This window comes from Lepidochelys olivacea, assembly GCF_965140295.1.
Source record: "Lepidochelys olivacea isolate rLepOli2 genome assembly, chromosome: 1".
Lineage (NCBI taxonomy): Eukaryota > Metazoa > Chordata > Testudines > Cheloniidae > Lepidochelys > Lepidochelys olivacea.
Window position 1 is genome coordinate 55409349 of NC_140411.1, and position 25743 is coordinate 55435091.

General features: G+C 43.5%; 1 protein-coding gene across 2 annotated transcripts in view; it reads left to right on the plus strand.

The window, feature by feature from the left end:
* The window catches only part of FREM2 (FRAS1 related extracellular matrix 2), a 214734-nt gene that overhangs the window by 163149 nt on the left and 25842 nt on the right, over positions 1-25743 (plus strand). For both annotated transcript variants that reach the window (XM_084651422.1, XM_084651421.1), the window contains exons 12-16: positions 3796-3926; positions 7885-8043; positions 10903-11206; positions 13527-13658; positions 20369-20700. In XM_084651422.1, coding sequence (XP_084507548.1) covers positions 3796-3926; positions 7885-8043; positions 10903-11206; positions 13527-13658; positions 20369-20700 — 1058 coding nt within the window. The remainder of the gene's footprint in view (positions 1-3795; positions 3927-7884; positions 8044-10902; positions 11207-13526; positions 13659-20368; positions 20701-25743) is intronic.

Below are 25743 nucleotides of genomic sequence, written 5' to 3' on the forward strand. Positions count from 1 at the left end.
GCAACTTGTACTATTCACTTCTACAGATCTAACTGTGCATATCTGAACAAAAACAGAGACATGGCCACATGGGTTCGGACCAGTGGGTCCATCGAGTCCATTGTCATGTTTATAACAGTACCAGTACAAGTTACTTCAGAAGAAGGTAGAAGAAACCATGTAGAGAGCAGTCATGGTGCTCACAGGAGAAGTCTCCTCCTACCTCCCATCAGAGGCTGGCTTATTGCTGAAGCAGGAGTGTCTATATCCTTCCAAAACTAGGGAATAAACAGAGGTCACAGCTTCTCCTCAGCAGTGGAAATAATGTCCTGGGAAGGGGAAGAGAGAGCTGAAATCCTTCTCCTACTCCTCCAGTGGCCCAGAAGGCACTTCAGACTTAATAGACAACCAACGAACCTCCATTGCACCTGCAGAGAACACCAGACCACTTAAAGCAGGGACTTCTTCATACAGACCTGATGACCTACATTAACAGCCGGTTAATGGAAGAGAAGTGTGGTTTAACAGAGTTTTTCAGTTGGCCTCATCAGTACTTCTTTGATATGCAGGCAGAACTCAACCCAGAAATTTCAGTTACTGATCTGGTCAAATTTATATTTCTGGTGCAAGGGGAAACAGCAAACACTTCGTACAAACAAACTGCCTCTTGTTTGTACAGTGCCCTACGCAATGGGGCCTTGGCCTCCCAATAAATAATATAAAGAATATAAATAACAGCAACCACCACAGTTCTGGTGATCTTAGCTACTCTAGAGTTTCTACTCTAGGATGGCTGATTGGAATCCTATAACCAAACACCACAGAAAAGTGTGTAACAGCCCTAGTGGTAGTCTTTAGGCAGAGATCTCTCTCTCTCCTCATCTGATGATCATCAGGTGTCAAGATTAATTAGAGTGACAGATTAAACCTGTGGCTGGCCTTTCTAGTTACCACTGCCTCAAAAAGACCGGGTTTGGAATTAGTTCCTCTATCCATACAAGAACCACACTGCTGTTTACTCTTGAGGGAATTCTGTGCCAAAAATACTAAAAATTCTGCTCCAAAAAACTAAAAATTTTGTGCACTGTTTAAAAATTCTGCAAAATTCTGAAAATTTTATTTGTCAATAAATAAATGTGGAGGCTCCAGCATAGCAGTGGGGCGCACAGGCCACTAGCTGCATGGAGGTGGGAGATCACCGTGTAGCCCCCCATCCCTACGGAACAGAGACATGGCAGCGAGGCTGCACCAAACCCTGACTCAGTGCAAGGGCAAGATCTGCCCAGAAACACACTGGGGCCCTGCCTGTCTGTGCTAGGCACACCAGGTGTGGGCAGGCAGACTCAGCCCAGCTGGATCCAAGTGTAGAGGGGCTTAGTGTGGGGGGGATCCACGTGTGGGGCTAGAGGTTCTGTGTGGGTCAGTCTTGTGCAGGCAGCTCAGTGGGGGATGTGGATGCACAGAGGCTCATGGTGGGGTTCTGGGTGCAGGACAATGGGACTCTGCAGAGGGGTCCAGGTGAAGGTGGTTGAGGCTCAGCAGGGGCATCAGGGTGTGGGGGGCTCAGTAGTGGGATTCAGGTACAGGGGAGGTAGGGGCCAGTTGCAGCTGGTTTGCGCTCAATGGGGTGGGTATCCGGAGGGCTCATGGGATGGTATAGGTGCAGGAAAGTTGGGCTCCGAAGGATGGGGGGGTCTATGGGCCTATTTAATGGGGGAGCCCTAGCTGCAGCTGCTGCCAAGGGGATGCCGCATGCTGGGCTCCTGTTCACCTCCCCCTTCAAATCCTCTTTCCTCTTTTCTTCCCCATCCCATCCCTCTTCCCCACTGTCCCCTGCCCATCCCCTCCCCAATCCCATCCCCTTCCTTCACCACTGCCTCTTTTTTCTCAGCCCCATCCTATCCCCATTGCCCTGCCCCACCACGGGGACTCACTGTTGTACAGAAAACAGGATGGCTCCCTTCACATAGAAGGGGAGCACGACAGGCACTGGAATCCAGGAGGCGGCGTCCAGCTGCAAAGTCAGCGGAGCCAAGTGGCACCCTCTTTCAGTCGGGCAGCTCTGCGTGTGTGCCCCTGCCATGCCTCACTTCTGTTGGGGGGCAGTGTCCCCCCAAACTACATCCATGCACATCTCCAGGCTCCCACCCCAACCTCATGTAGCTTCCCTTTGCTGCCCTGTCACTTTCTGCAGGGAAGCAAAGAAATCTGTGAGGGAACATTCAGTGGTGCAGAATTCCCCCCGGAGTAGCTGTTGCAATGAGGAATAACTTATTCTTATAGCTCCAGAAACCTTTCTGTTTTAAGTAAGTTCTTCTTTCCACAATTCCTGGAAATTAGTTCTCCCATCATTTTGTTTCAGCCCTTAGTACTCCTGTGGAAGGTGGTGGCATAAATGGATTTGTAAAGGGATATTTCAAGCATAGGGAGTACACATGCCATCACTTGTACCCTGTTCATCTCGTTCTATCCAAAATACCAAGGCCTTAGGTTCTCAGCGTTGCTGCAGGCAAGATGTTAAAATACTGCACCAGTTGCCATGTTAAGCAACTGAGAATTTATTTGTTGAGATGGAGTCAAGGCTTCCTCTGCAAGCTCCCTAGGATCATCATGCGGGAAAGGATATGAGCCTCATCTGAGGAAGATTTACAAAGTAGGTTTCCATTCCTCTGCAGAGATGTCTATTGGCAGGAACATGTTGCTGGGTTGGTTCCAAATAATTCTTTAATATACAAATTCTTACTCTATATTATGGGGTGAGACTTCTATTTGCACCTATTATCCTACTCTAATAACAATTTAAAAACTCTATTTATCCTTTGCTTCTTTCTTTCCGTGATTCACTGCTTGCCACTTCCCATGAAAAGAGTGAGGAAAGAAGCTGTGCAGCACAATGAGAAATTTCTTAGCTGAAAATTTCCTTTCTGCTAGCAGTTTCTCTCCTCATTCCACCCATCTTGGTAGTCTGGGAAATGACCGGATGCTAATAAGCAGGTGTTGGAATAGTTCTGTCACTTTGGAAGAACTCTTCTGGTGGCCTAAGAGGAAGGGCAGGATTTGGTCCTGGCGCCTCCAGCAAGAACACTGGACCTCCTCAGATTTCCACAGGTGGAAAGCAGTTAACCATTACCCAGTGATGAATGAGGAAAGAAGCTGTTAACAGAAAGAAAACCGTCAAATAAGAAATGTCCCATTCCAGTTGCTGAGTGGGATGTGTTTCCTTCACATAAGAGTTTCACTCATCCCTTCTCAGATCCATAGGAACTTGTAGTGTCAGCTGACACTGACTCTATAAGCCTTACCCTGCGCTTGCTTCCGCCCCTGTGCTGTAAGCCAACAGAGTGTGGTCTGACTTCTGAGGGAAACATGCTCCACAGAAGACACAGGGACAGAACACTGGGCCTCTGCCCAAAATCCCCAGCCCTTTGCAAGTTTTCTGTGATCCAGAGGATTTCCCCATGGATTTCACAACATCTGTGGATTTAAAGAGTCCAGCCCATTAAGTGGTAGGGGCAAACCTTGCATCCCTGACTGGATTATCCCAGGGAAACTCCACAAGCTCAGTATTTTCTTGGCCCTTTCACAGGAAATGAGATGGCCCAGTTAGTACACATTTAATTAATTAATTAATTAATTAATTATTGATTGTGTTTGGATAATGTAAACTAGTTTATTCAAGTCACATGCACATATGTAATTTGCAAGACAAGTGTTAACTTTTGTAGCTCTCTCTGTCATGCCAGAATAGAATAGATCAGCAGCCTAACTATTGTGAACAGCAGATTTATTTTTAAAATGTCTTATTGTGTTTTTTAGAAATTGAATTTAAGGAGGGTGAAACACAGCACATTGTGGAGATTGAGGTTCTTTTTGACGGTGTTAGAGAGATGAGAGAGGCCTTCACTGTTCACCTGAAGCCTGATGAGAACATGGTGGCAGAGATACAGGTAACACAAACTATTCAACAGCACAGTCTGGCAGACCTCTTATAGCTATTATCCTAGTAGCCTTGTTCTTCAGCTGGGTTATAATGAAGAGCCTATAATTTCCATCCAAAATAATTCACCTCCATGGCTGAAGAGCCCAAAGGGCCACAGAGAACATATATGTTCTTAGGAACATATATGAAATATCTATAATATCTCCTTGCAAATTAATTCTCTTTATCAGGATAGTTCTCAGTAACTATCATCACCTTGGAAACACTGACAGGATCTTTCTGACACCTGTGCTGGAAGCTGTGGAAGTACCATGGGTCCTGTAATAACAGCAGACTGCCTACGCATGTATTAAATGTAACTTCTGCTATAATAGTTCTGTTATTGCTACACTTGTTGCTTGAACTCCAGTAGTAGCAGTCTTATCTATTAATACATTCTGTCTGCATTTAACACTAATACTTTCCTTCTCTGATTCTCCATATTCTCCATGACTTAGAAGTGCAACATCCGCAATACTACTTAGACTCTTAATCAGTTGTCACATTGTGGGATTCAACCCAGACCAGTGAGAGGTTGTGTCACTGCCTGTCCTGTAGCCCTGATTGCCTTAAAATGCTCTGCTGCTATAGCTCCCTGTCTCGATGCTCTCAGTCAGTGTACAAGCATGCACTTAGTATCTGTGTGTAGAACCACCCTGTTTCAGCAACTCAGATGCCAACAGCATGTTTGTTACAATAAAGTCACACTCTGGTCTCTATGAGTCTTGATTGTTACTAGCCAAGTGACGCCAACAAACTCCCAGCCCTGAATTTTCCCAGAACTGTCTGCCCTGAAATGTCCAGCCCTCTCGTGGAATGTTCAGAGGAGTAATAAGGTCTGTTGCTCCTTTAAAGAGACAAAGCACAACAGCTTGTTGCTTTAACTGGAGTTAATAATCCCTTCAAGTCAAACACAGCACTGGGTTGATTTTGAATGAAAGTAAAACAAGTTTATTTAATCAAAAAGAGAGAGATTTTAAGTGAGTTCAGGTATAAGGGATAAAGATGGAAATAATTACAAACAAATAAAAGTGAAAAAATGCTTTCTAATGACCAAGACCTACCTTGAACCAAAACTAGTTTTGTTACGATTCTTACCACACCTCCCTCCAGCAAGATGACTGACCACCCCCTTGGTCATCTTCCACAAAGTCAAGACAGCTTGCTTCCTTTTTCTTCCCAGGCAAAATATTTTTTGCTGAAGTAGGTTTCTCACCTATATTCAGTTCCCAAAGACTTCAACCCCCTAGGTTGTAAAGACCCATCTTTCTCATCTTACAAGAGCTCTGGCCCCTTGTGTCCGTCCAGTGACTGATGCCAAGATAACTTATTCTGTCTCCTTGGATCTTCCCAAACTCACTGTTTTGTCCCCAGACTCAGGATTGTTGGAGACCCCAGGGCATGGCCACTAGTTAAGTCGAGGGGATGGAAGGCCATAAGGGTCGAGGAAATCTCCCTTCTGAAGGCCTAAGGGCTTCTTGTCAACCCCCCTTAATAGAACTCAGGCCTGGCTGGTTTGAGTAAGCTCTTTTGCTCTTAAAACAATGTTGCAGTTGTAGATAATGCCTCATAGTGTAAGGTTTGCTGACGCCAAGTTAAAGGTAACAGGAGAGACAGCTACAAGGCCAGACAGGATGTGCTGGTTGTTTAAATTGCTAGGAATGCTTGTTAGAGGTTGCAGGAAATAAACATTGTTGTAACCCATATAAGGAAGGCAGAGTATTTGTGCAAAGCTTTGATTTGCTGATATGTAGTGCGGTAGCATTAAGGAATATAAAAGTGTGTGTAATGACCTGCTCTGGTGTGCAGGATTTGAGATTTCTCTCCCTGTACCTTTCTTTGGAATTCCAAATAAACTTTTCTGCTTCTCCACCCCATTGTGTTTATTGGGTGACGCACACCGGGCCACAAACCCCTGCTGTTGTTTTGCCTCTGGGCACTGGGTGCCGGCAACAGGATGATAATCGTGAACCATTCTTCACTTTTTGTGGACCTCCCATAAATGTGGGCTTCCATTATTTTTGGTCACTTCTTGCTTAATTTCACTGGAGACAAGTAGATAGCTGCCTTCCCTTCTGTCTGGGAGAAAAGCTGTTTCTCCCTTTGTTAGGTCATAGACTTTAAGCGTAATATCAGTGAGCATTCATAATTCCTCATATAGTGTTAATACATACGTTTCAGGTTATATTAATCACCAATGTGTTGTTAACATTCATAAAAGACCTTGCTTGATACACTTTTATAATACAGTAATATTGTATACAATCAGCTGATTCAATTACTTATCATTTGAGGTTCAGCTCTTCGCGAGAGGCTAGCTCCTCCACTTGCTACATTGATGGCATTGTTTACCATTTATGTAAATGTGCATTCGTTGTCTTTGCCTGATGACCAGCAAATCCACATTCCTTTGTCTAGGGCAGACTGTGCTTGTGTGTTGCTTGCCAAACACATTTTAAGAACATAATTCTAGCATTCATCCCTATTCCTTAGTACACACCCTGCATGTACACAGCACAGGAATATTAATAAGTCAGTTATTACTTTTGAAATGGTAAGTTACATCCCACTATATGGATATATATCATGACGACAGTGTGTTAGGTTATGAAGTACGTCTGGCCTGACAAGAGATTCTGACACAGATTAGAGAATCCCTAATGGGCCTCTGTGTCACACTGCATAAATTGTAAATAAGACCTGTCGCCTGGCTCCCTATTATCAGGCAGAAAAGATATATAGCCACAGACACCACAGATCCACCAGACATGTGAAGCTGCAGCATTCAATAGAGATAAGTTATGCCATTATGGCTGTGTGGCTCAAGGACACAATGAGGCAGGAAATGGAAGGCCTCGTGCCTTCATCCTTCTGAGAAACACAAATATTTTGTTAAAAGAAAAGGAGTACTTGTGGCACCTTAGAGACTAACAAATATATTTAAGCATAAGCTTTCGTGAGCTACAGCTCACTTCAGCGGATGCATTCAGTGGAAAATACAGTGGGGAGATTTATATACATAGAGAACATAAAACAATGGGTGTTACCATACACACCGTAACGAGAGTGATCACTTAAGGTGAGCTATTACCAGCAGGAGAGCCGGTGGGAGGGGAACCTTTTGTAGTGATAATCAAGGTGGGCCATTTCCAGCAGTTGACAAGAACGTCTGAGGAACAGTGAGAGGGAGGGGGGAGAGGAATAAACACGGGGAAAAAGCTTTACTTTGTGTAATGACCCATCCACTCCCAGTCTCTATTCAAGCCTAAGTTAACTGTATCCAGTTTGCAAATTACTTCAAATACAATTAACTTAGGCTTGAATAGAGACTGGGAGTGGATGGGTCATTACACAAAGTAAAACTATTTCCCCATGTTTATTCCCCCCCCCCCCCACTGTTCCTCAGACGTTCTTGTCAACTGCTGGAAATGGCCCACCTTGATTATCCCTACAAAAGGTCCCCCCCCTCCCACATCAGCTCTCCTGCTGGTAATAGCTCACCTTAAGTGATCACTCTCGTTACGGTGTGTATGGTAACACCCATTGTTTCATGTTCTCTATGTATATAAATCTCCCCACTGTATTTTGCACTGAATGCATCCAGTGAAGTGAGCTGTAGCTCACGAAAGCTTATGCTCAAATAAATTGGTTAGTCTCTAAGGTGTCACAAGTCCTCCTTTTCTTTTTGCGAATACAGAGTAACACAGCTGCTACTCTGAAATATTTTGTTGCCATTCTGTTTCTCATCCTGTGCTATATTTTCCAGTGCTTCCATGGTGCTTCTGTCATTTCTCTTGGGATACTATTCTGCAGGCTAACAAATGCTGCTGCTGCTAGGAAATATTTCCTGATCAGCCTTCAGATTGAGTTGTCTTGGTTTTGTACATTTGCACTAAAAAATTGTGTTTCTGTATATTAATTGCCAGACAGCCAAGGCCATTGTGTACATTGAAGAAATGAACAGCATGGCGGATGTCACCTTTCCTTCAGTCCCTCAGGTTGCTTCTCTTTTGGTATATGATGATACTTCTAGAGCCAAAGACAGACCTGGTCCAGTTGCTGGCTACCCTGTTGTCTGTATCACGGTGAGTATCAAGATGAGAAGTGGGAACAAAGCTAGTAGGTGTGTGATTTGAAAGAAACAGTGGCAATGTATACTGCCTGAGGGAAGTGGTGAAGGGCTATTTTAAAATAGAACACCTTTTTCAAATACTTTTGCCACTAATGATAGATAAGAAATGTCTCCAGAAAGCATTTTTATTAAGGTATGTATGTTGCATCATGAAAAGTTGTTCACTGCCAATACTGTGTGTGATACTATATTTTCTTTATACAAGATGCTTGGGTAAATAATATGAAAATGTATCATCTTTGAAAAAGGAAACAAATGTGAAATACAGGAATTTAGATATTAAAAATAGAAATTACATTTAAATACTCTTTTGGATCTGACTTTAAAAGAGTTTCGTCCACCATTAGCTGTATACAAGCAAGAGTTTACTACCATACTTATAGCAAAAAGATAAATTTTTAAAAAAGTTATACGTCCAAAGGGAAGCACTCAAAAGTCAGCAAATTGCCAAAATTAATGTTTCACATACAAACTTGAGTCTTGTGTGCATACATTAAAATTCAAGGCTGGATTCTCAGCCCATGATCCAGCCCTTTTCTACCACAAAATCTGCCTTAACAGGGCAGCTGGGGATTCCCCTTTAATAGAACATGTCATAGAGCCTGTGTAGCCAAATCTACATCATCCCTCAGACACCTCTCCAATAGAGGGAGTGTTAGGGGGACAGGAAGGAATGTGGACAGAGAAAGTACTACACTTCGGCAATCCCTGCTGTTGTGAATTACAAGCAAGTATAAGCTGTAGGATAGAAGCTGCTCTAACTTGGGTGGAGGTCAAATCAACTTTTAGGGGGAAGAACAGGGACAGAAAGCCTTCACCCACCTACCCCTGTTTCCTGTGCCAACCATAGCTTGGCCAGACTCAAGGGCCTTGTCCTGTGTCTTTAATTATGTGACTACACACTATTTTTTCCTCATGGCCCTTGTCTCATTCAGTCTCTGATCCTACACCATTAAAGTCAATTTATTGCACTGTCCAGTCTGTGCAGTGAATTAGGTCAGGGTCCTCTGTAATCCTTGGTGCACTGAGCCTGAATTTTTGTAAACTGAATGTGGAGATAAAAAATTATATATATTGCGTCGGGATTCTATCCATCTCCTTTAGAGTTTTTCAGTGTGCACCTTCACAGGTTATGGATTGCACGAGACAAGGTTTTCCTAAATCACAGTAAAAGCTTTTATGTAACTTTGTTACACATCTGTGCACAATGCCATTTGAACATTGGGAGACTTGGATCAAAGGGCCAAATCAGACTTAACATATGGGGTGCAACTCTACTGAATGCACTGACTGCATAACCCAGGTCTGAATTTGACCTATATGCAGTATTTCAGATCAAAACTGGAATCCTATAAGCACAATTATAACTTTATAAGGATATAGCAGAATAAGTTGCTAAAAGGGTATTCTTAAAATATATTTTTTTCAAATTTGCCCTGCACTAAAATTCTTCTTTGTCGTGTTTCCTGACTGTTGAGTGATTAAAGCCCCAGGTTAGCTCTCCATCCATAACTTGCACTTTTGGTATAAGGTTTTTTTGGTGCTTTTGTTCCACAGTGTACTCCTGAGGGCATTCTGTGCCAAAAAATTAAAAATTCTGCGCACAATATTTTAAAATTCTGCAAAAATCTGCAAATTGTATTTGTCACATAAATGTGGAGGCTTCAGCATGGCATTGGGGAGCACAGGCCAGCGGCTGCGCAAAAGTGGGAGATAATTGTGCAGCTCCTCCTCTCTCCCGGTACATGGACTCAGCGGTGAGGCTGCTCCCAACCCTGACAAGCTCAAGGACCTGGCCTGCCCCAGAAACACCCCTGGGCCCTGCCCCTCCATACTAGGTGCACTGGGGTGGGCAGGCAGGCTCAGACTGGCAGTATCCAAGTGTGGAGGGGCTTAGTGTGGGGGGATCCAGGTGTGGGTTGAGAGGGTTCTGTGTGGGGCAATCTGGGTGTGGGTGGCTCAGTGGGGGATCTGGGTGTGGAGGGGATCTGGATGCACAGGGGCTTGTTGAGGGGTTCTGGGTGCAATGATAATGGGACTCTTCAGGGAATTCCAAACACTCAGGAGTGCGGCTCAGTGGGGTGTGGATCCAGGTGCAGCTGGTTGAGGCTCGGTGAGGTGGGGATCTGGGTGCGGGTGGCTTGTTGGTGTGGTCCAGGTGCAGGGGGAATGGGGCTCATCAGGGGGGTTCTTGGGACAGGGCGGGGTGAGGCTTGGCAAGAGGGTCTGGGTATGAGGGGGTCTGGATGCATGGGGGTTGGGCGGATGGGGGAGAAGCTCCCTGTACAGGGATCCCTTCCCCTGCAGCTGAGGAGCAATGGGTGCAGGAAGTAGGGGGAGAGTTTGCAGAGCTTTCTGCAGTCTGGGGAGAAATCTGGGGGTGGATCTGACCCAGCACCGGATGCTGTGCAGAAGAAGAGGAAGTCCCGTCCTCCCGAGCCCAGCCAAGACTAGCAGCTGAGCCCAGCACAGGGTAGGAGCCACCAGAAGTGTCTTCCCCGGTCCTGCCCCCGCCCCACAGTGATTTACCTCTCTGCCAGCTACCCAAAACATATTGCTGGGGAGAGTCACATGACCCTTGTTGTGGCTTTCCTTTGCTCCCCAGTCAGAAAGTCATTTTTCTGCGGGGAAGCAAAGAAATCTATGGGGGACATTAATTCTGTGCATGCACAGAGGCACAGAATTCCCCCGGAGTAACAGTGGCTAAAGCTAAACCTTATCTGAATTTCCCGATCATTTTCTCACTACTGGAATTGCTTTCTTTATCGTGAAATAAATAAGATCATTATAACTTGTCTGATTCTTTCCACAGGCTTGCAATCCTAAGTATACAGACTATGACAAGACAGGTTCAATATGTGCCAGCGAGAATATCAATAACACGCTGACTCGATACCGATGGCTGGTTAGTGCCCCTACTGGCCCTGATGGTGTGACCAGTCCAATGAGAGAGGTTGACTTTGATACATTCTTCACTTCCTCCAAGATGATCACACTGGACTCCATCTACTTTCAAGCTGGTTCTCGGGTCCAGTGTGCAGCTCGTGCTGTAAATTCAGATGGGAATGAAGGCCTAGAGCTCATGAGTCCCATTGTAACAATAAGCACAGATGAGGGTAATGTATCCATTAACTATAGCAAAACTTGCATACCACACAAAAAATGACTTTCTCTCTTACTTAATCAGCTTTCACTTACTTGACATCTTTAATGTCATAATCTTGCCTGTTCTCTAGTCATTCATGGAGCCTTCAAAAATCAATAAAACCTGAACTTCTAATGTAAAAAACAAGCAAGAAATAAACTTTTTATTGGAAAGGCTGCAGGGGGAAATGGGGAGGGAGGCGGAAAAAACTTTTAGGCCTTCTCTGCACATCATAAAGGAGTTATAAAAAGCACAAACACATTTCTGCCTTTGCTGAACACCTTTAAATAATCTTCCACATGACAAATCAGGCTTTCCTATTTTAAAAGTCAAATAAAAATATAGGGTCATACCAGAAATCAAAGGGGTTTTTTTTATGTTTAATGTGATAGTTGTTAAACAATCAAAACAGAATTCCAAAGCGTTGCACTGTATAAATCCTATTTGAGATTATGACAGTTCTTTGTGTCACCCCTGCTCTCTTTGCTGCTACAGTAATTTTTTTTTATTTTGTGTAATATGCCATTTATAATAGAGAATATATTGTTCATTCTGTGCCTGAATTTGTCATTTTTAATTCCAAGTGGTTTGTTCTTTCCAGCTAACTATTCACAGCAAACTATTCTAGTTTTTACTGAGTAAGGGATCTGGAGGCTTGAATCAATAGAATTTCTACTTAGTCACTTTTTATTTTGCTTTGTGACCTCAGTTCACCCTCCCTGTGCTAGCAAAGACCCTGCATCCCAGAAGGGATTCTGCCTGAGTGTCTTGCAACACTCACTCCCCAACTGGCTCTGCCTACTTTTCTGGGGGCTGTGCTGGCCAATTCCAGGTTCTGGGGCTGAGTTTTGAATGTAGACACATGGGGGCTGGCCATAAATTATGTAATGCATTTTTTGGTGATTTTTCAAGACCCATCCACCCTCTTCTAACACTTTGTAACACTGAAACAAACACAGAATTAAGTACCCACCTGTCCTCTACTGTGTTATGTAATTTATGGACAGACCCCTTGATTGCTGGAAACGTCTCTCAGGGTGAACTTTTCACAACTGATGGCCCTGAACCCTTAGGGTATGTCTGCAAACTAAGCCTGGGTCTGTGGTACCGTGGCTTGCGGACTTGGTGTTTCCCAGTCCGTGTTTGAGTGTCCACACTGCGCTGTAAACCTGGGCTTACAATTGCTGGACCCAGGTCTCACAGTTGGGGTCATGCATCCATACTGTACTACACCAATCTTCTGACTCAAGTCTGCAGCTTGAGCTGCATCCACACTGCAAAATGACAGGGCCTGGACCCAAGTCACAGGTGGACTTGGGCTCTGACCCACCCCCTCTAGCAAGGTCCTAGGACCTGGATCTTGCGTGCTTGCTGACCCGAGTCAGACTTATTGGTATATGGAAGGAAGGGGGACCTGCACTGAAACCTGAGTCAGAGACTGGATGGGTTTAATGTGCAGTGTAGACATCCCTTAAGTCAATATTTTGAATTATCAAATGTAAATCCTTCATGGATGGAATGATGAGGAAAACTAACTGCAGGTTTACAAGTAGACATTTGAGTTATAGTTTTCTTAATTTACAAACAGTTCAATATGCATAAATATAATCTTAAGTAAGCTTGTTTAAACTTAAGTCCTCCTCAACATTATGGTTGCAGAAATCATTTGAGTCTAAACAACTTACCTCTATTGTTTTCCAATTTGCTCTGCTCTAGAGATGTAATCCAGGTACAACATGAGGAAAACATTTAAAAATAAAAGTAAAATCTTGTTTCAAAATAAGTGAAATTAACCATGCAACCAAACTACATTCTGAAGAGGATTTTGAACTTTCTTTTTTAACCTGCCAATGCATGCATGGACCACACTTTCAAAAAATGAGCACTCAAATAGCCCCACATTTAGCACGGTCCCATGTGCAAACAGACAGTCATTTCTGTGCAATAGGTACCTGTGTGTTTTCATATACAGTGTCTTGCTTTGCAAGCCTGTTATGCATACAGATATATGCTTAGAGTATGTGTATGCTCAATTTAGGCACCTAGTTTTGAAAATTTGATCCACTTTGGGCAAATAGTTCTGATTTCCACTTAAATCCTCTGTGGTAACAATTCCTGTTCAAAGTTATGGTTAATGCTGGATTCTCCTAACAGTCTGCTTTTCATTCCAAAAAAATTGTCTAGTTTTTAAAGTATGTACAGTGAAAAAGAAACTTAAGATTAGTGCAAAGCAGAATAAAATGTTGTTTCTTCTGGACACAAAGTGAAGTTGCTTTTCCCTTTTCCATTAGGTCTTTGCCAGCCCCGGGTGCCAGGTGTGGTTGGGGCAGAGCCATTCTCTGCCAAGCTGCGCTACACTGGACCGGAAGATCCAGACTATGCTAATCTCATCAAACTGACCATCACAATGCCTCATATTGATGGTATGTAAAAATTTCATCTATAGGTCAGAGTGCACATCATCTTCATTTTATTTTAGCAAGTGTCTTAGTAGCCAAAAGCACAGTGTAATCTCGTAGTGTTTGTAACAGTGGAGAAATGCCATGAATGTGTCATTTGAACCTGCAATAGTACAGTATGTCACAGTGATATATGTGTAAGGAAATGAGTCATCCCTGAATTACAGCCTGATTAAACTACATGGACTGAAGAGTCACTCCTGTACTAGGCTCTAGGCAATCCACAATCCAGAAACTGGTCTGTGACTCTCAGGGCAGGTATATAAGCCTTACAGGAGGAACAGCAGCTCATTCTGCTCAATGGCACTCCAGGACTTGGAACTTTTCCCTGCCTGATGATGGCAACAGACTCCACAAACCTTGCTCTTGCTCTAGCCCTGTTCCTAGTGCTGCTCCAGCCTTGCTCTCGCTTCGGCCTTATTCCAACCCCACACTGGACTCCTTATTCTGGGTCTTGACTCTGTGTCTCTGACCAGTGGGCTTAACTACCACAGCTCGGACCACTAGGCCCGACCATGCTCATCGTGGTTTCTGACAGAGCAGACTGACCTCTCTTGGGCTCAATGAACAAGATGGATCTCCTATGCTGGCAGGTGCTCTCTACAATCGAAATGAAATCTCTAGGCTCCTCTGCCACTGAAATGACAGAACTAGTTCGAGATCTCGAGAACTAAGTGGCCCAGCTACAATTGGAAAATGCCTTCCTGCGCTTGCATGTCCCAGCAGTCCTAGGCCCCCCTAACACCCTCAGCCATGACAGCCCAAGATCTAGGTCCAAAGATCGTGCTTCCAGAGAGATTTGATGGGAGCCATCAAAAGTTTGGGGGGGGGTTGCCATCATTGTTGTTTGACCTACCAATGTACATGAAAAAACAAACCAAGATAGATGTCATCAGCAGCTTATTGACAGGAAGCACTGGATTAGGCATCGCCACTCCTGGAGCAGGACTTTGATTAATTCATTTGTGTCTTTTCACTTATGTTTGATCGTACCCACTACACTGAAGTTGCCCTGCAGTCACTCAAACAAGATCCCCGTTCTGTTGCAGCCTACACCACCCTGGTAACTGGCCTGGAACAAAGCAGTGCAGATTTACCTTTTCTGTCTAGGCCTGAATGATGAGATTAAAGATGAACTGGCCCAGGTAGATCCCCACTTGGCATTGCTTTCCAACACTAAGTTGTGTATCCAAATTGACAACCAACTGTTCAAGTAATGCCAGAAAAGAAGAAAGGTACATGCTTGGCCACTGCCTAGCCCAGACCTATTCCTGTGCCACACATCCCCAGGCAGTCATCAGACCCAAACTCATGCAGGTAGACATGACATGAAGGTGCCTTTCAGATCAAAATAAGGAATATCGTTGTCTGAATGTCCTCTGCCTGTACCGTGAGGAACGAGGCCACTTTGCCACCAGGTATCCCCTCAAGTCCTGTTCTGTCTGGCTAGTCTGAGAAAATGAGCAAATTCAGCCACATTAGAAGAGACACAGTCAGATGAAACAACAGGATCGGGTACCCTGGCCAGACCCCCTCTGCTACCTATATGTATCCTAACCATCGTGGACAATGGCCAATCCCGCCTTCAGGTGACACTCTGACTTTGGGCCCTCTATACACCTGAAGCGAGCTGCATTCAGCTTACGCTGATGCACTCCAGAGGCTCTGGCAATTTCATGGATACTGGGTAGCTAAAACAAATCACTTACCAGTGCAAAAGAAACTCGCCCCCACCTTGGTGGAGGCAATTGATGGCAGCTTGCTCTCCTTGGGCCCAGTGGTCTGTCAGACTGAACCCCTCTGAACTGTAATTCAAACCAGCAGGAAACCATGCAGTTTAACCTGATTGACTCAGTCCACTTCCCAATCATGCCTGGTATCCCCTGACTCTCCCTTCACAGTCTAGGCATTTCCTGGAGAGCACACAACGTTCAGTTTGAGTCTGATTATTGTCAGCATCAGTGCCTAGTCCATCTTAGTTTCAATTACAATAGACATAATCTGGGGAAAGCCTCCATTTTTTGCACACAGCAGGCTCCAAGTAAGGATAACTTACCCATTCCCACAAAATACATGGACTTTGAGGATGTATTCAAAAAAAGAAATACTGCAGCTCTGCACCCACATAGGCCCTGCTACTGCCCCTTAGATCGCGATCCGGGGGGCCAAAATCCCCTTTGGGTGAATTTACCCTATGAACTCAGGGCCCAATGGTAGTACTTCAGTGAAAATCTATCAAAAATTTTATGTTTCAGAGTAACAGCCGTGTTAGTCTGTATTCGCAAAAAGAAAAGGAGTACTTGTGGCACCTTAGAGACTAACCAATTTATCTGAGCATGAGCTTTCGTGAGCTACAGCTCACTTCATCGGATGCATACTGTGGAAACTGCAGCAGACTTTATAAATACACAGAGAATATGTGGGGTGGGAGGAGGTATTGTTTCATATTCTCTGTGTATTTATAAAGTCTGCTGCAGTTTCCATGGTATGCATCCGATGAAGTGAGCTGTAGCTCACGAAAGCTCATGCTCAAATAAATTGGTTAGTCTCTAAGGTGCCACAAGTACTCCTTTTCTTTTTGCAAAAATTTTATCAGTCCCTTTACATCTCCAGTCGGAGCTGCAGTCTTGTTTGTCAAAAAAAAGGAAGGCACCCTGTACCTCTGCATAGACTATCAAGCACTGAACAGTATCACCATCAAAAATAAAATATCCTTTGCCATTGATCAGTGGATAGGGTCAGCTCAGCTAAAATTTTTACTAAACTTGACCTACACTGCACCTATAACCTGGTCCGCATCTAAGAGGGCAATGAATGGAAAACAGCTTTTCGTACTCAGCATGGACATTTTGAGTAACTTGTCATGCCTTTTGGTTTCTGTAATGCTACTGCCACATTCCAGCACTTGGTTAATGATATCTTCTGGAATATTCTAGACCAGTTTATCATTCTCTATCTAGATGACGTTCCTATTTTTTCAGAGAACCAAACCTTGCATGACCAGTGTGTCTGGTTAGTACTTGAACATCTTCAAACCAAGTCTGTATGGGAAGCCTGACAAATGTAAATTTGATCACACCTCTGTAGATTTATTGGGTTATACAATCTCTCCCAACAGAATAAGTATGGATCCCAAAAAAATATCTGCAGTTTTGACCTGGGCAACACCCAAAATCATCCATCAAATCCAGTACTTCCTAAGGTTCACCACTTTCTATAGATGATTCATCCATGGATTCTCTCAGATGGTGTTCCCATCTAAACCTTTTTTCATCAAAACAGATGCCTCCAATTACAAGATCAGGGAAATGAGATCTCAGCAACATGGGCCCCCAAATGACCTCCACCCTTGTGCCTTCTCTTCTATGAAATTGATACTCAAGGAACAAAATTAAGAAATCTATGATAAGGAAATACTGGTCATCAAGGTTGCATTTCAGGAGTGTCACCACCATAGAAGGTGCAGGCTTTCCAGTCCAGGTTTTCACAAATCATAAAAATCTGGAAATCTCCGAACTGCCACAGCCCTGAACCAGCATCAGATACATTAGATTCCTCTTCTTTTTTAGATTCAACTTCACCCTGGTCTGCTAGCCCGGAACCTGAAATAAGAGAGCCAATGCATTATCCCATCAGGGGGAGTACCTAGATAAGGGTGATAACCCTCACAAATCTCCCCTTTATTGAAGCCTTGCTATTTTGTAAACATACTGGCCAACATCAATCTTTTGACCCTTGTAAAATCCTTATGCTCAGTGATGTGCTTGTGGTGACATGGATGTCAGCCAATTCTGACCCAAACTTCTCTGTTACAAACAAGATACTCTGGTACAAGGATCACATTTATGTCCCTGAAGGACCACCTTGTCTCCCAGTGCTCCAGCTATACCATGATTCCACTCTGGCAGGCCACTTCACATATGGGTAGACAGCAAAGCTGAACAGTGGTAGCCCAAACTATTCTCCTCCGTCAAGTCATGCTTCCAGTGAGTTGTGAAGCTGGACGAAGACCCTCCCCCCCAATACCAAACCGCTAGGTGCCCTGATCCTGCTTCCAACCCCACCCAACCATGAGCATCTTATCTCAATGGACATCATCACTGATGTCCCCACTTCTCAGGGCTGCATAGCTATACTGGTCATTGTCGACCTTCTTACCCAAATGGTCTCAAGTTGCAGTGGGGGAGGTTTAAGTTGGATATTAGGAAAAACTTTTTCACTAGGAGGGTGGTGAAACACTCGAATGCGTTGCCTAGGGAGGTGGTGGAATCTCCTTCCTTAGAAGTTTTTAAGGTCAGGCTTGACAAAGCCCTGGCTGGGATGATTTAATTGGGGATGGTTCCTGCTTTTGAGCAGGGGGTTGGACTAGATGACCTCCTGATGTCCCTTCCAACCCTGATATTCTATGATTCTATGATTCTATGAAATGGTGCACTTTGTGCCTTGTCAAAAGTTCCCCACTGCAGAAATGACAGCTCACTTAATTTTTGACTACCTCTTCAAGCTCCATGGGTCACCAACAGACATTATTCCTGGTCATAGGCCACAATTTTTCTCCCACTTTTGGAGAGAATTGTTCCAACTCCTGGAAGTCACCCTACACATTTCCTCAGCCAACCACCCCCAGATGCATGGACAAACAGAGAAGGTAAACCAAATTCTAGAACAATAATTTTGTTGCTTCATCAACTACCAGCAAGATGACTGATTCCAGTTCTTGCCTTTTGCCGAATTTGCTTACAGTAACTCCAGTCACAGATAAACCTTCCAAAGACCCTTCTGTGCCAACTATGGCTTCCACCCCCAATTTCATCAGTCTGTACTGCGGGCCTTCCATGTCTCCAAGGCTTTTGATTTGGTTCAACACCTCCACCACATTAAGGAGGAATTAAAATCATACTTAAACTCAGCCAAGGAGGACCTTCATCGACAGGACCATCCTCCCATGTCATTCAGAGACAGAGGATGTCTCTCAACTCAACACTTGGGCACCTCCCGACCCTCAAGGAAACTAGACTACCTAGGTCCATTCTAGATCATTCAACAAATTAACCCCATGCCCTTCAGGCTCCAGCTGCTGTGTACATGAAGATACATCCAGTATTCCATGCTTCCTTGTTAAAGACATATGTGGACAACTCCTTTCCTGGATGCACACAACCACCGCCACTCCCCATCATGGTTCAGGGGCAGGAAGAACACGTGGTGAGGCAGATCCTGGACTCCAAGCTCCTCTGAGGATGACTGATGTATCTCATAGATTTGGAAGGGTGTGGCCCAGTGAACTGTTCTTGGGAACCAGCCATTAACATACATGCACCTGACCTCCTTTGTGAATTCCATCAATCACACCCCGACAAGCAGAGTCTAAGCACCCAGAGCGGGGGTGGGAGGGTAATGTAAGGTGATGAGTCATCCCTGAAGTAGACTCCGCAAGCCTTAACCTGCTCAAGCCCTTTTCCTACACCTGCTGCAACTTTGCTCTCACTCCAACCCCTGGTGGACTGCTGATTCCAGCTGTGACCCACCTAGCTCTGAGCACTAAACCCGACTGCCATGGCTCCAACCACTAGGCCTGACCACCTCCGTCACAGTTTCTGACAAGATGTTCTCTTTTCCTCAAGTTCTTCGATGTGAAAATTAAATGCTTCTAAATTATTTGCAGTTTACACAAATTGGGCCTAATCTATGCTTAATATAACTCCTTTGAAGCTGATTAAGTTACACTAGAGATGAATTTATCCTGTCAAATATTAAGTGTTATGCAGGTGGTGGGGGAAATGAAATCTCCTGGATGCCTATGCACTGCTTATTGAATGCCTTTCAGAAAACAGAGGTTGATACGAGCTGAGAAGTTGTTTATGTTACATGGAAGTGTCACTCTAGTAGAATGGGCATCTAAACATTCTGGCAATAAGCACTGGTGAACTAGTTTTTAAATTTAGCTTGAGTGTAAAGTGTTCAGAGCAGACAGCTAGAATTCTTTTCCCAGTCTTGCTGTCAACTTTGGACAAGTTACTTACCCTAATTAGATCTCAGTTTATCCATTTGCAAGCTGGGTATAATCATGTTTACCAATTTCAGAGAGGTTTTAGGAGACTTTAATGACTGTTTTTAAAGCATTTTAATGAATGGTGAGGGATACAGTAGAAACTGATTTGCTGGGATGATTAGGAAATCAGTTAATTAGCCAAAAAGTAAACAGACAATTTAAAAAGCAAGAAAACTGTATCACAAAATGCACTTTATGCTTTTATCTTAACAGCTATAGCTCAGTTTTCATTATTTTATGATGAATCTTAATAATGTGCAATGAATGCATTATAACATAATTTATCCGGAACAACATCTTATAATGAGACCTCCCATAAAATTTGAAAAGCACCTAGCTGTTTTAGGACCCAAACTCCCATTCTAAAAAGTGACTTCGGCACCTGATTTTACCCAACGTCTCATATTACAAAGATGTCATTATTTTCCAACATTCTGCTACGCAGATGCACGGACATCATTTTTGTTTACATTTTAAAGTGCATTGATTAGTGAGGTTCTCCTGTATGTTCAAAGCACAGTCTAATATACCTAATATAATGTGTTTGGTGACTGGCAAATTTTGGCAGAACTGAATGTTAAAATGTAGTTACGGTGCCACCAGTTACCCGTATGTTTTCTAGGCATGTTACCTGTTATCTCCACGAGGGAGCTGTCCAACTTCGAGCTAACCCTCAGCCATGATGGAACTAGGGTGGGAAATCATAAATGCTCCAACCTGTTGGATTACACAGAAGTGAAGACTCACCATGGCTTCTTGACTGATGCTACCAAAAATCCAGATGTGATTGGAGAGACCATTCCCTACCAACACAGTGCGTCAATCAGGGGCACCGGTACTTTACGCTTCTACCGAAATCTGAACCTGGAGGCCTGTTTATGGGAGTTTGTCAGCTATTATGACATGTCTGAGCTCCTCACTGATTGTGGAGGCACCATTGGGACAGATGGACAGGTACCAAATGTTAACTTCTTATCTGTATAGTGGTCTCAAAATAAACTAATCCAGTTCAGTAATTTTCCCTGTGATTTACATGTGCTCTAAGACTAAATGGCTTAAGAATTGCATTTAGTTAAGAATGAAAGCCTTTTCTTTCATTAACCATCCATAGACCTGTACTGAACCTGATTATTTCATAACACTATCAATAGCCACTAAATACCAGCAAACATAATGTGTGAAATCCTGGCCCCACTGAAGCTAATGGCAGAACTCCCGTTGGCTTCAGCATAGCCAGGTTTTCATCCAATACATTTACATTTTTACATTTGATCGTGTAGTGATGATATCCCATTCCAGTCCTACTTTGGACTGAAGCCCTTCTGAAAAGTTTATGTTTTTAATCAAGTGATTGTTAGCCCATTTCCAGTAAAGATTGAAGTACTGTGGTATTTAGATGTAGACAAAATACAATCCCCTTAAAGCAACATTAAAGAGGAAGGCGTGGAGGCTGACCCCATATGCTGATGGCAATTTTCTGTGCTGCCATGTGGGAGGCTTGGCTTTAGCTGTCAGTGCTAGTCTCTTTCTCCCTGGAGCAGCAGGAGTTGTGAGTGCAGACAGCCCACAGAAGAGAGAGTGCTTCACATCACTCAACAGAAAAATCCCTCAGGCAAGAAGGAAAGAGAGATTCCACCAGTTTTACATGTCATATGGGGTTGTCATGTGGAGCCCTGGAAATGGAGTTAAAGCCGGGGAATTAGGTTTCCGTCAAGTCTATGTCAATATTGTGAAGGAGGCAAAGGGGGCCTGTATTTCTTCTGCCATTGTGACATCAAAGTCACGTCCCAGAACATTTCTGTACAATAAATTGCTTCATAAGCCCAGACTGTCTCCACTCAACCCCAGAATAGAGCACCACTGGCTGTGAGGAGTTATCTTTTTATTTCACTGAGAAGGTCATACCTTGGAATAGTCTCAGAGGCTGAGAACAGGATCAAAACCACAACACCATAACCACTGCACCATCCTTCCCTTCATTGTAACTGCTATCTAGGATAATGCTACATACTCTGTAAAATATACAGCTAATGCAAAATGCAGCAGCCGATGTACTTAACCACACAAGAGTTGGAGGATCATCATCCCAGCACTCCATTCTCTGCCTGGATCTTCATTTATTACAGAGTCCAGTTCAAAGTCTCTGTTCTGACATTCAGAGACCTCCATGGGATTGGCCTATGAGTTCCCTTTTTCCTTTGCAACCAGAACCTCCAAGAGGTACATTCCACTGGAACCCTGAAACTATCAGCAAGAAGGGGGAGGCTAGTGAGTATGGGATGCAAAACTTACACAACAGCTGGAGCTAGGCTGCAGAATTTGTTCCCAGAAGATAAGAATGATTACAGACCCCACCGCTTTCAGAGCTAAATCCTAACTCATGTCTTCAGCTCTGCTTTCCCGCAGTCTCTGAGCTCTCACACAGACATACAACACACTCACTAAAACCACACATTAATTTCTTCTCTCTCACACACAACACAATCCTTAACACACAAACAAGCACAGAGAAATCCCTGTAACCTAATCAAGCTATTTTTCCCACCACCTGGGAAGGAAGACAGATTATTCTTTGGTAATTATTTCTATTTTAAAATATTTGTAAATACTACAATGATGAGGCCAGATCGATAGGCTAGATTGGTGGAAGATAAGATACTTTTCACATATAAACATAGCTGGAAAAAATAAGGGACATTATTACTACTCATTTTAATGAATATTTTTAGAGTATTAAAAGAAGTTACGTGTTCTAGCTCAGGATAAAACATGGCACTTGCTTCAGACTCGGGGAGAATTTTGTACTGTAGGTAAGAATAATTATATTTAAAAACTTGTGTGGCGGGGGAATCTTGAGAGGCATCAAGCAGCGGTGAAGTCATTGCTCAGTGCCTTGCAGGATGTGGTTAAAAGATTACAGTGCTGTAAGTGAAATATCCAACTGAATTGGTTCTAGCAGTGAAACATTGCCACCTCCCCCATCATAACGTGCTTCACTGCCTTCTTCATTTTTAATTCTTCTCTGAGTTTGGTCTTTGTCTTCATATGACCCTCCCCTTGCTGAGAGGCTAGTCAGTCAGTACCCTATCTCGGCAGTTGTCACCATGGTTGCTTTTTTCCCGCTAACAATTAGTAATCCTCCTATGTGGGATGAAAATTGGCAACTGCAGTTTTCACCGTGCTCTTGGTTCAGCACGCCAAGGAAGCCTGTGTTCCACAATGCAGAATGTAATACATAAGGAAATGACAAAAATGACATTGCTTTTAGCAGTACACCTCTACCCCGATATAATGCAACCCGGTATAACACGAATTCAGATATAACACAGTAAAGCAGCGCTCCAGTGGGGCAGAACTGCATGCTCCGGTGGATCAAAGCAAGTTTGATATAACGTGGTTTTACCTATAACATGGTAAGATTTTTTGGCTCCCGAGGACAGCGTTATATTGGGGTAGAGGTGTATTATATTACCCACTGCTCCTGATGGGTCATGTTTTCTCTTTGTGCAAGGTGAGCAGGTTGGCAGGTGAATTGCCAGTCAGTGTGAAGATTTCTTTGTGTTTGTGTCTTTAAGGCCAAGTCTTGGTTCTTCACCCCACCTGGCCCATGTAGCCGAAAAAGTAGTGCTGAGGAGGATGTAGTGGATAGACTTCCTGGAAGGGGTCTGCAACTCTCTTCATGCCATGTCATGCTTTGTGGTAGCTCCACCCATGGCAGGGACTGGGAGAAGACTGGGTGCATGCTGGGGGAAATGATATCAGAGGACCAGTGACTTGTTTGGTTTCATTGCAACACTCCAAGCAGTCTGGTGCAGCAGCCACAGACACTGTGCAGATGGGTGGCTACTGCCTACACAGAGCATTTCTTTTGGGGTCTCTGTCTGCGAGGGAGCAAACCCTGTGTGAGGATACAAGCACAGCCTCCTTCAGTCTGTACCATGATGACAGGGAAGAGGGGCTAGGAAGTTTCTTGCCAGGCATTCTTGAAGCAGAGAGACACAGAGTACTTCATAGAGATTTTCAGAGGGGCTGAGCACCCACAAGTCCACAACTAATGGTTGTGGGAATTGCATGTGCTCATCCCTTCTTGTGAATCAAACCACTTTTATTTAAGTGTCTAAATGAGGATGTAGCTACCTAACTTTAGGAACCTACATCTGAAAATGTGCACCCTGATCTCCTGGCACTACACCAGTTAGTCTAAATTAGAACTGTGTTCTGGCTAAAGCTGAGGTCAGCCCTTATAGTTAGCAACAGTTCTCATTGTGCCAACACTCCACAATCCAGTAAGCCAAAGTCTGAAATTCAAGATATATAAAGTATATAAACTTACAGTATATAAAGCTCTTAAAACAATAGATCTGACATACTTGAAAGATCCAAGCCATAGATATAGGCTGGGTTATGACCCCTATACGTTCCTTAAATACTGCACAGCGATGTTGTGAAGCTTAATGAATTAATGACTCTGAAGAGCTTTGCGATCCTCAGATGAAAGGTGCTATAGAAGTGCAAAGTATTATTTTTGAAAGGAAGTTTAAAAATGGGGGGGCTAAGAAAAGTTGGTGTCCCTTTTCATATTTAATTTATATAGGGGGAAAAAGTCAGCCTGGATTTATTTGATAGAGTATCATTTGATCTTATTTCCTCCTGTTGTAATTACATTCTAGAGCCAGACAGTTTGTGGTTCTGGTCATGTGCTTATTTGTGGAAGTTACTTTCTCTTGTTTCAGTCCATTACCAGGCTTGACATGGTGACTCAAGAAAATTATCATTCAAACAAATTTTATTAACAATATCAAGTAAAGTAAGTCTCTGCCAGAAACAACAAGATGAAGAAAGTACATTAAAATGTTGAATGTACAGATTGGTAGCTTGAAGCTACTGTAATGGAATACAGCCGAGCAGTTGTATTTCACTCTGCAACAGAGAGGCTGCTTCTAGCCAGGGTTTGAAAAAGATTTCCCTTCCAGTCTGTTCAGCTCATATTTCTAGTGCAGATGGTGTAGGCTGAGATGTTTAGATGGTCCATGTAAAAATTCATTTAAAAGCTATCACTTTATTACCGTGAGTTGTATACGGAAGTTCACGAATTTTTACTCTAAAGAGCCGGTGTTTTTCCATCTTCACTAGATCTAGCTTCAGCAAAATGGGACCTGAGAGCTGTGAGTTAGTTTTCCTGATGAATTCGCTGGACAGTATAAATTGCAAATAAAAAGAAATATATATTTTCATGGCAGTTTTTCAAGCTCAGCTAGCATAATCAACTTGTGATTTTTCCTTAAACATGCCAGGTCCCATAACAGAAGTCTTCCACCACCTCCCCAGCTGTTTTTGAAATAAGTGAATTCAGTAAGGGATGAAAAGAAAAACTATTTTATAAAGTGAATACTTTGTGGATGTATGGGCACCAGCTGTGCAACAAAGTAAAAAGTTAAACATTTCAAGAGGCCTGACATGTCAAGGCTGCGTTCCATTCTCCTCCCCATTCAAATTCTTTTAAACAAACCTGCTTTGCATTTTACCTTTAACTCACCTGGCCATCTGCCTTCCTGGGGCTGACTCTTCACTTTAACAAACTGATATTGTGTAAATAAGGGGTTGATAACATTGTTAAGCCTGCATGGATAAATTGAAGAGATATATCCTACAAATGCAATGAAAAATAGGTTCAGGACAACTTGGAGGACAAAATTATAGTTAGCATGAAAATCCTGCTTCACTGAGAAATATATTACAAAGGATTCAAGGAATACTGCTTGCCTCTAACTACTTTTCATGCTATAAACACCTAGTGATGAGGACACACTCTCTCATGCTGTCCCTGATAGTATCCCAAGGATCATGTAACGCAGTGGTTCTCAAAGCCGGTCCGCCGCTTGTTCAGGGAAAGCCCCTAGTGGGCCGGGCCGGTTTATTTACCTGCCGTGTCCGCAGGTTCGGCCAATCACGGCTCCCAGTGGCCGTGGTTCGCCGCTCCAGGCCAATGGGGGCTGT